The 11671-nt window shown below is 65.6% G+C and overlaps 1 protein-coding gene across 1 annotated transcript; it reads right to left on the bottom strand.

Annotated features, from left to right (window-relative positions):
• Nucleotides 1-5242: 5242 nt before the first annotated feature.
• ABHD17A (abhydrolase domain containing 17A) lies at nucleotides 5243-10424 on the bottom strand. Its single transcript, XM_027703060.1, has 4 exons — nucleotides 9923-10424; nucleotides 7784-7978; nucleotides 6935-7114; nucleotides 5243-6159 (listed from the first exon to the last, which is right to left on the bottom strand). The coding sequence occupies exons 1-4, from the start codon at nucleotides 10225-10227 to the stop codon at nucleotides 5934-5936; spliced, it is 906 nt and encodes a 301-aa protein (XP_027558861.1). The 5' UTR covers nucleotides 10228-10424; the 3' UTR covers nucleotides 5243-5933.
• Between the last annotated feature and the right edge of the window lie 1247 nt (nucleotides 10425-11671).

Here is an 11671-nt window from a genome sequence, read left to right as displayed (position 1 = left end):
CACCCTGTGGGATGAGGGGCAGCCCGTGGGGACACAGTTTTGGGTCACCCTGTGGGATGAGGGACAGCCCCTGGGGACATGGTTTTGTCCCTTTCCCCCCTGGGAGAGCCAGGCAGGGGGATGTCACTGCTGAGCCACCCCCACGAGAGCTGCTGGGTGACAAAGGGGGCCTGTCCCCAGTGCCAGGGAGGCATCACACTGTTGCTGTTGCTGGGTGACAAAGGGGACCCCTCCCGGGGCTGGGGACACCTCATGCTGTGCTGGGTGACTCAAAGACCTGCCCCCAGTGCCAGGGAGACATCACATTGTTGGTGCTGCTGGGTGACAAAGGGGACCCCTCCCGGGGCTGGGGTGACCCCACTCCTTGCTGGGCACCCCCCACACCCCAGGATCCAACCCAGGAATGTGGCTCCAGGGATCTCCCAGGGGATGCTCCTGGTTCACCCCCTCCGGAGCAGGATCCACCCCTGGCTCTGCCCAGAACCTCATCCCCACCCTCCTGCTCCCCCACAGCCGAGCCCTGCCCTGCCATAAACCCACAGCCAGGGGAGCTGGGTCGAGTTTTTTGGGGAAAATGAGACTAAAAATGATGGAACCCAGCCAGAGATGCTCCTGTGAGAGGAGCCTCTCCCTGCAGCCTCCACTCCCTGCTCCTCATCCTGCGGCACCGTATCCAAGCACCCCGGGGGGGTTTCTGCTCCCTGGGAGGGGGGAGGTCACAGATTTTCTCTGCATCCACACAGGAAGTTTTCCATTGTCCCAGCATGGCCCCCAAGAGAGGTGCCAGGTGGGGGTTGGGAAGCTGGAGAAGGAAGCAGGGAGGTGGGAGAACAGGGGCACCCCCAAAGCTGCCAGAACATCCTCCCACGGGGTCGTGTCCTCACGGGGATGGGCTGGTTGAGGGGGTGACACCACTCCTGGAACCCCGTCCTGGCACCACCCAACGTGTGACCCACCCTGGCCCACGTGGGAGACTCCTCCCCAGCCAGGGGACATCCCCTGATCCCATCCCCATCCTGGGGCATCCCCCCCTGCCCAACCCCACCCCAGGGGAATGTCCCAGTCCCTCAGGGGGACACTCCAGCCCCACAGGGTTCTCCTGGTACCCCAAGGGGATGCCTTTCCCCACCAAGGGGGTGCTCTGGCCCCCAAGGGGACACTTCAGCCCCCCAGAGTTCTTTGACCTCCCAAGGAGGCACTCCAGTCCCTCGGGGTGCTCCTTGTGTCCCAAAGGGATGCTCTGGCCCCCCAAGAGGACACTCCAGCCCCCCAGGATGCTCCTGGGGTCCCAAAGGGATGCTCTGGCCTCTGCAAGGAGATGCTTTTACCCCAATAAGGTGATGCTCCCAGCCACCTGAAGGGATGCTCTGGACACCCAGAGGGATGCTCTGGCCCCCCAAGGGGACACTCCAGCCCCCCAGGGTGTTTCTGGCTTTTCCCCACCAAGGGGATGTCCCCAGCCCCCCGGGGTGCTCCTGGTGTCCCAAGGGGACACTTCAGCCCCTCAGGGCGCTCCCAGCCCCCCAGGAGTGGTGTCCCATCCCATCCAGGTGGTCCCAGCTGCTGCTCCAGGCTCCGTCACCGCAGGGCTGTGGCTCCCGTGGGCCTCCCTTGGCCGTCCCAGCCTCCAGGATCGCTCAGGCATAGGATGACAAAGGGAAGCTCACAGGGGGCAGGGGCTGCGGCCCCACACGCCGAGGGGCTCCTGTGGGTGGAGGGAGAGACGTGAGAGGAAGGCAGGAGAGAAGAGCCCAGGGAGCTGCAGGATCCCGAGGAACTGGGGGATCCCAGGGGAATGTGGGACCCCAGGGAGCTGGGGAATTGCAGGGATCTGCAGAATCCCAGGGAGCTGGGGGATCCCAGGAGAGTGTGGGGATCCCAAGGAGTTGGGGGATCATCCAAGGGGAGCCGGGGATCCCCAGCCTGCCCCACATCTCCAGGGGGTGAAACCCCACCCACGGGTGGCCCCGGTGTGACCCCACCAGCCCTGGGCACCCTCCAGCCCCTGGGGGAGGGTGAGGGGCCAGTGGGGCCACAGCCCAGCAGGGACTGGGGGGGTCTGTGTGTGCCAACCCCGGGGGTGAGGGGAGGGGCACCAGAGGGGGGGTGTGTGTGCACGTGTGTGTCTGTACACATGTGTGTGTGTGTGTGTCTGGAGGCTCACACACACGTGTGCACACATGGTGGAGGGTGTGTGCACATGTGTGTGGGTCCATCCCGTGGGTACCCTCTCAGTCCCAGGCTCCCTTCCCCGGACCCAACCCAGCCCAGGGACCCTCAGGGACCCCCTGCCACCACCCCTGTCCTCTCCCAGCCAGAAGTGCAGGGTTGGGTGTCCCCCCAGGGTGCTGGGTGTCCCCCCGGAGTGGTGGGTGTCCTCCCAGGGTCGCGGGTTCCCCTCCAGGGTGGTGGGTGTCTCCCCAGGGTGGTGGGTGTCTCCCCAGGGTGGTGGGTGTCCCCTTAAGGTGCTGGGTGTCCCCTCGGGTACTGGGTGTCCCCCCAGGGTGGTGGGTGTCCCCCCAGGGTCATGGGTGTCCCCCCAGAGTGGTGGGTGTCCCCTCAAGGTGCTGGGTGTCCCCCCAGGGCGGTGGGTGCCCCCTGCCCCCCGTGCCCCCTCCCCATGCCACGATGCCCCCTCCGTCTCTCACCAGGGAGGTGCCGCCGCTGTCGGGGTCTCTGTGCTGCTCGAGGAGAGGGGACACAGGTTCTGCTCCCCCAGCTCTGCCACCATCCCCGTCCCCGCCGTCCCTGCTGTCCCCAGGCCTCTGCCTCACTGACCAGGCAGGGCAGAGCCAGGGGCTCCCCTCTCCTTGTCCTTTCCCTCCAGCTCCACCTCACCCTGGCATCCCTCTGGCGCCCTCCCCTCTCCCAGCCCGACCACCGATGGGATCCTTCCCCTCTGCCCTTTTATACCATCTTTGTTCATATGACAAGCACGTGGAAAACCAGAGCAGAGCTCGGAAAAAAGCTCCTTAAGACGCTTTAATTCAGTTTCCTGGATCCCATGACTGAGCTCGGCCTCTGAACGGGGTCTCATGACTGTAACACGCAGGCCCCGGCCATCAAAAGCCTCATTTATGCCCCAAAAGAGACTTAAACCCCTCTTGGCCGGTCACCCACCGCCCCCCACACCTGGCCTGGGCCCCTGGACCCCCCTGGCTGGGGGCTTCAAACCACCCTGGGTGACACCTGCCCTGACCCTGCTCCGCCCAGGAGGGACTCTGGGGACACTCAAGGCCTGGCTCTGTCATTCTCCTCCAAGGAAAGGACCCTGTAGAGTCCCCCCTCCAGGCACCAGCCCCATCCAAAACTTCCCCAACTCAGCCCCCTTCCTGCCCCCCAACCACAGCACCAGCGGAGGAGACAGAAGTGCCATCCCAGAGGAGACAGAAGTCCTATCCTGGTGGGGACAGAAATGCCATCTCAATGAGAACAGAAGTGCCATCCCAGTAGGGACAAAAACGCCATCCTGGTGGGGACAGAAGTGCCATCCCAGAGGGGACAGAAGTGCCATCCTAGTGGATTGTGGCCCAGTTTGGCCCCACCTTGGGGGATGCTGCACCCAGGACCCCCAGCTCCCACCTTTTGGGGACCCTGCAGCTCTGGGAGGGGTGAGTGCCCCTCTCCCCCTCCTCGCTCCAGGAGGACGGAGCCTGAGCCCTCCTGGACTGGAAGCAGTGACGGATCCAGACCCAAAAAGCCCCAATCCCTGATCCCATCCATGGCTCCCCACCACGGAATTCACCCCCAGCGATGTCCATCTCCCCTTCGGGATCCCACACACCCGAGCCGGCTCTAAGTTTTGGGGCCCAGCCTAAGCACTTCTGACCTTTTGCCTTTGTTTAAAACCGAGACACAGCAAATACGAGCTCGGGCCCCCCCTCCCCCCAGAGCGGCCCTGGGCCGTCCCGCCGATGCTGAGCCGCCCGAAGCATCCGCAGCTCGACAGGAAACCGGCGGCGGTAAGAGGATAAAAATGCCCCGGGTGCGAACAGGACGGCTCTGTGCCGGGATTAGGGAGCCCCGGGCGGCTGCGGCAGCTTTGGCTTCCAGCACGTGCGAGCCCAGAGCTCCCAAACCACCCGGACACGGCGCAGTGGGATGGGGAAGGGAGGGGGCGGGTGGGGGGATGCGCAGGGAGAAGCCGGACAACCCGGCTCCTGGATCCCAAAATCCCCCTGGAAAGGAGGGAGCCCAAACATCCACATCCTCTTCCAGCTCCTGCAGAGCCCCAGCGCTGGGGAAGGGTCTCCCCTCCTCCTCCGGAGCGCCCTGGGGTGGTCCTGGGGGAGGGCAGGGGTGTGTGGGGAGCAAGGGGTCCTGTGCCCCCCTGCCCGGGCCCCCCCCCCGGGTCCCGGCCCCAAACAATGGGGGCATTGGAGTGCCGGGAGCGTGGGGGTGCAGCGAGCCCCCCCCGCCCGGCCCCGCATTCCCTAAGGAGATTATCCCTCCTCACATGAGCCGGACGGGCCCCACGCGCCGGGGAGGAGGGGACACCAGGGGGACGGGGAGGGGGCACCGGCACTGGGGAGCCCAGCGAGGGTCCCCGCGGGCAGGAGAAGGGGCAGAGCAGCTTCGCTGTTTGGGCTGGGGCCAGGGATTGCCCACGGACACTTTGAGCTGCAATTCCTGGGGGGATTCACCCAAAAAAAGCACAAACCTGAGCCTCTGCCTTTCCACGGGGGAAAGTTCCCACCTGCTGGCACAAGGACACCATGGGACACCCCACACCTCCCTGGCCAGCACATCCCAGGGATCACCAAGGTCCCCACACAGCTGAGGTCAAAAATAAGGTTTGCTCTCCCCAGGACCCCCTTGTGTCCCTCAGGACCCCCCTGTGTCCCTCGCTGTGCTGGCCTGGCACATGGCCAGCCATGGGGATGTCCCTCTGGCCCCATGGCACACCTGAGTCCCCCATGGCACAGTTCCCAGGAGGCTGAGACCATCCTCCCTCTGCCCCTGGGATCCCATGGGATCCCCTAATGACACAGGACAGGGGCTGGCAGGGGACTGGGTTCCCGTTGTCCCCGCGGAGACCTTTGCAGCCCAGTCCTGGGAGAGCCAAGGGCACCTTCCCCCCACTGGCACCTTGGGGCCTCCCAGTGCCCAGAGGAGGGTGACAAGGGTTGGGGATCCAGCCAAGGGCAATCCAGGGGAGGTGCTGGACAGGGAGAGAGCCCCCCCTGGGGCTGGGTCACAGGGAGGGACCCCCAGGGGTACCCCTGGAAAGGGCACACTCAGATAAAACGTTAAACCTCTGCTCTTTATTCAGTGCCTGGTTTCCCCGCCCCGTTCCCGAGCGAGTGCTCCGCAGGTTTTCCAGGGGTGACCAGAACACCAGGAGTGCTCTGGGAAGGCTGAGCAGGGCCACACTGGAGGAGGTGTGGGGCAGGAGGGCACCTCCTCCGTGCATCCCCATAGTCCCCGTGGGGACACGGCTCTGCCCTGGCCGTGGGGTGAACTCCGGGCACCGCCAGCGCTGGTCCCGGGAAAGCTCCATGGAGTGGGAACTGCCACCTCCTCTGTCCCACCCCCTGGGACAGCGGGGAGGGGGCCAGGCCCCCCAGCCCCTCTCCAGCTCGCATTATTGCTATGTCAGAGCAGCAGAGCGGCCGGGAGGGGCTGGGAGTTCTCTGTCCCAGGAGAGGGGACGAGGACGTGTCCGAAGCCAAGGATCCGCCGTCGGAGGGAGGGTGGGCTCTCGTGTCTCTGGGAAGGGGGGAGGAGGGAGCTGCCGTGTCTGCCCAGCCGTGCCAGGGGTGCCAGCAGCGCCAGGGCTGGCACCGGGCGGCAGGAGAGCTGTGCTTGTGTCCCAGAGGAAACGCTGCCCGTGCTCCCCGGCCTGGAGCCGAGGCCGAACAAAGTCATTGCACCTGGGACCGGGGAGGGACACTGGGAGAACCGGAGGGACGAGCGGGGCCCCCCGCCCGCCCCTAGTTGCGCTGGCTGGGCAGCTCCTGGGAGATGAATTTCCGAAGGCGCTCGAGGTACTGGCTGTAGAGTTCGATGTCGTTGTGCCCGGCCCCGTCCACCCAGAGCGGCTCCACGGCCTTGGGGCAGCGCTCGAACAGCGCCAGCCCGTGGGAGAAGTCGATGACCTCGTCCTCGGTGCCGTGGATGATGAGGACGGGAGAGGTGATCTTGGAGATCTTCTCGATGCTGCCAAGAGGGAGGGTGGGGGAGAGAAGAGAGAGGGGGGTGAGCACGGGGACTGACACTTCCATTCCTGTCCTGCCCCCTCAAGCACATCCCGTGGGAGAGGGACCAGGAAATGCTCTTTGATCGCAGGGACAGGGAGGGACAAGGAGCTTCTGCCAAGGACAAGCCCCAGGACAAGATCTGCCCTGGTGTGACAGATGAGGAGCAGCCAGCAGTGACAACATCCCCAGGGGACCTCGGCACTGCTGCAGGACATCCCTCCCCTGCCAGGATCAGCCCTGCTGTTCCCAGCCTGGCCCCAAAGGCCACACGAGGCCATCGGGACACAGAGCGTGGGCTGGTGGCTCCCCAGTCACAGCTTCCGCCTTGGGGACTGTCCCTTGGGCCCCCCCTGGCCTGGCTGCAAGGGAGAGGAGAAGGAAGAGCTCATCCCTCAGCACTGCTCCTGCCACCTGGAGAGCAGGAAAACCCCGAAGGAATCACCCCTGGGGGACAGAGGGGTCCCGGGACTTGTAACACCCAACAAGGGGCCAGTGGAACAGCCCCAAAGCTGGTGGGCAACAACACTGGGACAGGGTGGCCAGGAGGTGATGCCAGAGGGGACTGGGGTGCACACATGGCACAGCGACCCCGGGGAGGGTTATGACCCCCCGAGGGGAGCGAATGCCAGGCGAGGGTCCCGAGGACGGTGTTTAAGCCCATCCCAGGAAACGCTGGTGTCCAGCCTGGACACTGCCCCTCCAGCCCTGCCTGCTCCTCTGCCCAGGGCACTCACTTGGGGAAGGCATCGAACCAGTAGGTCTTCTTGGTGTCGGGGAAGGCGACGCGCATGCCCGAGGTGAGCGGCGAGTGCAGCACGATGGCCGCGCACTCGTAGCGGGAGGCCAAGTCCACCGTGGGCACGGTGCCGATGCTCTGCCCGTACAGGATGATGTTCTCCGGGCTGATCCCGTACCTGGGGGGGCACAGAGCAGATCAGCACCCACACACCTGAGTCACGGCACCAGGAGATCACAGACTATGACTGGAGTTGGAAGGGACCCCTCAGGATCATCTGGTCCAACTCCCGGCGCTGCGCGGGACATCCCAAGAGTCCCACCCTGTGCCTGATACAGCTCAGGGGTCGCCCCGCTCTGCCACAGCCCCACACGAGGCTCCCAGGGGAGTCTATCCCCCTGGCTGGGCCCAAGACAGTTCCCTGCACCCCCAAGACCAGGGAGAAGCCAGGGCTGAGCTGTGAGGGTGTCAAGGCTCTCCCTCACCAGGGGCAGGGTTATGGGGGGGCTCACAGACCCCAGAACACAGCCGTGTGGGGCAGCCCCCAGTGCTGGGTCATGCTGCCAGCCAGGGCAGAGGAGGCAGAGCCCGGCACAGGGCTGCACCCCAAACCCAGCGGGGGAACCGGGGCTGAGCCAGACCGGGAGCGCAGCTTGTGCCGAGCTCGTGCCCTGCAGCACCCCCGCCCTCGGGTCCCCCCGGCCCGCTCCTCCCGCAGCTTTCCAACCACCCCTTCCTGTTCTGAGTGACCCAGGGTTCCCTCTCTGGGGAGGTTTCCTGTTTTCCAGGCTGCTGGACAGCAGGGTTTTCCTGAGAGCAGCACAGACGTCCTCCCTGCCCCGCTCACCGCGTCCGCAGCGCCTGCCACGCGGCGTCGATGTCGGAGTAGAGGTTCCTCTCCGAGGGCTTCCCCGTGCTCACGCCGTAGCCGGAGTAGTCGTAGGAGAAGATGTTGCAGTTGATTCGGGTGCCCAGCCCGATGTAGAAGCTGCTCATCTGCCCCAGGTCCACGGCGTTGCCGTGGGAGAACAGCACCGTGTACCTGCGGCACCGGGGAGACGGGAAGGGCGCGTTATCCCGGATGGATATCCACGGGAAGCACTGGCCCGGCCAAAAACCAAACCCTGGAACACGAAGGGCCAACACCCCTCTGCCCAGCAAGGAAAGCCCTCGTGACACCCCCAGGGACACCCAGACCCTCCTGCTGCCGGGGCCCCAAGCGGGAACTGCAGCCCCCAAGGCAGGAGGATGATTCTCCTCAAGTTTCTGAGTCTATTTTTGGTAAAAAGCTCAGGATTTGGGGCCGTTTGCCCAATGGGGATTTCAAGTAAGAATTCTGACAAGCAGGGTTTTTTTTCCTCTCCTGAGCCTGGCAAGACACCAGATGCTGGGAGAGAAGTGGATTGTGGGAGTGACAAGGCACAAGAAATTTCCACCATAAGGGGAAAAACAATGTTAATCATAAAAATTAACACTAATAGTGGATTGATGGAAGCTTGGCTCCTTTCTGCTGGAGGGAAGGAGCAGGACCCACTCCCTGCTGGGCCCCCCAAGCTGCTCTGAGGGATCTGTGGCCAGGCTGAGCCTCCAATCCTGGCCTGGATGCCCAGGAAGCCCCAGCAGGAAGGGGCAGGATGAGCTGTGGGGAGGTCAGACACCCAGCAGAACCTGTTATCCCAGGCTTTGGGAGGTCTGGCTCTCCCACAGCCCAGGTTCTCCCCTGCAGCCTGGAATGCTGATCCTTGGGGACACGTTGTTCCCAGGTGTGCAGGGTCAGCTGAGGTGACCTGGCCTCCCTCTGCACCCCAAACTGTGCCACTGCCCGGGCAGCAGCTGCCCAGTCCCCCCCACCCCCCGAGGGGCTCTCAGTCCCACATCCCAGGCTGCCCCTCTCCACCTTCCCAGCTCACAGATCCATGGGGGTGACCAGCAGTGGGATGTGCCCAAACCACTCCCGGGTTTCACTCCCATCACTCCCCTCCTTGAGGAATCCAACGTGCCCATGGATCAGACTGAACAGAGCAGGCTCTGGCTCTCCTGGCTGGCACGGGCTGCTGCCCATCCCCACGGGGGACAAGCAGCCAGTGCAGCCCCCCCAGTGCTCCCAGACCCCTGGAGTCACACCAGGGAGATGTGCAGGACAGCCTGGGGAATCCCTGCATCCCTGCTTTGCCTCTGCTCCTGCTTTAACCCCGTTCCCAGTGCAGCCACAAGCCAGACCGGTCCTGGGAGCCGCCTGACCAGCTGCCTCCACCCCCTGTGGCAGGGCCAGATCCTCCAGGGGGGAGGAGGGGAGGGCACAGGACCCCCTGGCACATCCCCAGCCCGGCACTCTGTGCCTCCTGGGGACACTGGGGTGGGACCTGGTGGGTGCTCCCCAGGAACCTTGGGGCTCCAGCACCGCTGAAAGACCTGGTGGGTACTTCCCAAGGACACTGAAGGACCCAGTGGGTGCTCCCCGGGGACCCTTGGGGTTCCAGCCCCCCTGGGAGACCCAAGTGGGTGTTCCCCAGGGACCATGAGGTTCCAGCAGCCCTGGGAGACCCGGTGGGTGCTCCCCAGGGACCCTGAGAGACCTGCTTGGTGCTCCCTGATTATCCCGGTATTCCAGCTCCCCTTCCAAGATCCAGGGGACCATGGGGTTCCAGCCCTCCTGGGAGACCCAAGTGGGTGTTCCCCAGGGACCCTGAGGTTCCAGCACTCCTGGAAGACCCGAGTGGGTGTTCCCCAGGGACCCTGAGGTTACAGCCCTCCTGGGAGACCCAATGGGTGCTCCCCAGGGACTATGAGGTTCCAGCACTCCTGGGAGACCCAAGTGGATGTTCCCCAGGGACCCTGAGGCTACAGCCCTCCTGGAAGACCCAATAGATGCTCCCTGGGGACCCTGAGCGACCTGCTTGGTGCTCCCTGCTGCCCCTGGGGTGTTCCCTGTGGTCCCAGCCCCCGGCAGAGCCGGCGGGTGCCCGGCCTTGCCGCGGTGACTCACCTGGCGCCAGGCACGCAGCGGACGTACATGCAGCCGACGCGGTTGCCGCGGCTGCTCTTGGTGACGAACACCTCGATGTTGTCCAGCTCCCGCTGGGAGTACTGGAAATCCGCCCTCTCCTTCAGGTGCAGCTTCCAGCGGCCGGCGGCGCTGCGCAGGGAGCTGGTGCTGGCGCTGCCCTCGGGCTCGGGCACCACGGCGTAGGTGGGCTCGGGGGGCAGGAAGGCGAGCTTGGCCGCGATGCGGCTGGGGCAGGGCGGGCAGCAGAACAGGCAGCACAGCTGGCTCAGCGACAGCCCGTTCATGGTGAGGGGACACGGGCGGCCCCGCCCGCGGCGAGGGAGGATCCCGACGGGACAGAGGCCGGGGATGACGCCCCTGTCTGTCCTCAGCTGGCCCTGGGCACGGCGGGGCCCGGCCGGGCCGGGCAGCGCGGCGGGGATGGCGTGTCCATGTGTCCGTCCGTGGGCAGCGGGGGCCTGCGGGCAGGGGGGGGGGGGGCACCGAGGGCTCTGCCGCGGCCACCACGCGTGTGACCCACCCCCGTGCTCCTCCCCCCGAACGCCCACGGGCTCCGTGTCTCCCCCCCGCAGACACCACCCACCGCTCGCAGCCCCCACGCCCGGCCCACGCGGACCCCAAAAACAACCCTCCTCCCACACTCGCAGCCCCCGCGGGCAGCCCACCGAGCACAGACTCATACCCACCTCCCCCCACACCCACGCCGGCAGTGGGACAAAGGACACAACCCCTCCATGGCGAGCCCCCCCCCGGTGCCGGCTCAGGCGTGAGGGAGAGCCGAGCTCCCGAGGAAAAAGGGGAGAGGGGAGAGAAAGGGAAGGGGAAAAAAAAAAGCAACTATTTTCTGCAAGTTTGGGCACAGGCTCGAGCTGAGGAATGTCAAACCAGCCCACACCCCGAGGAATTCGCTCCATCTGCTTCCCAAGGGCTGGGAAAGGGGAGGAAAGGGTGGAAGGGGGAGGCCTCACACACCAAGCCAGGAGACACCACGGAAATGTTGGGAAGGAAGGGATGTCCCTGCCCCCCCGTGCCCCCCCCGGCTGGTGACCACACACAGGGTGGCACGGGGCAGCGCCGTCCCTGCCGGCTCTGTGGGATCGGTGCCATGCACCCCCCTGGGTGGGCAGCCCTGCCTGCCCCCTGCCCTCACCCCACAGCCGGCACGGGGGTCCAACCCACACCCCACGACCACCCCATGGCCGCCGTGGGGGCTGGATCCACCCCACACACACTGACTGCGGGACCCCCACCCCACACACAACGACTGCGGGATTGTGGGACCCCCACCCCACACACTAACTGCGGGACCACGGCATCCCCACCCCACAGCCAGAAGAGGTGGGGGGGGATCCACACTGCACCCACCCACTGACCCGTGTGGGACCCCCCCCCACCACTGAGCAGGGGGTGCTTCCCCCTCCACTGACAGGCACGGGACCCCCACCCCATCACACTGACCAGGGTGGGACCATGGGACCCCCCCAGACACACTCTGACCACTCTGGGACCTCCCAAAAACACACACTGACAAGTCCCCCCCCTCCGCTGTCCGCTGTGGGACCCCCCAAAACCACACAGTGACCGTTGTGGGACCCCCCCCCTCAAAAACCACCCGCTGACTGCGATGGAACCCCCCCAAAAACCACCAACTGACCGCTGCGGGACGTCCCCCAAAAAACACCCACTGACCGGTTCCCTCCCCTCTGACCGCGGTGGGACCCCCCCCCC

This window comes from Neopelma chrysocephalum, unplaced genomic scaffold, assembly GCF_003984885.1.
Source record: "Neopelma chrysocephalum unplaced genomic scaffold, ASM398488v2 Primary Assembly neopelma1_201, whole genome shotgun sequence".
In the NCBI taxonomy this organism is placed as follows: domain Eukaryota; kingdom Metazoa; phylum Chordata; class Aves; order Passeriformes; family Pipridae; genus Neopelma; species Neopelma chrysocephalum.
This window is presented reverse-complemented; position numbering and strand designations above follow the sequence as displayed.

Excerpts from the sequence above, each read along its gene's own strand:
- ABHD17A (XM_027703060.1), bottom strand. The coding sequence starts at position 10,227 with ATGAACGGGCTGTCGCTGAGCCAGCTGTGCTGCCTGTTCTGCTGCCCG. Across the intron at positions 7,115-7,783 it reads TGGCAGGCGCTGCGGACGCG|GTACGGGATCAGCCCGGAGA; the intron begins GTGAGCGGGGCA and ends GTGCCCCCCCAG. Across the intron at positions 6,160-6,934 it reads TGGTTCGATGCCTTCCCCAA|CATCGAGAAGATCTCCAAGA; the intron begins GTGAGTGCCCTG and ends CCCTCTTGGCAG.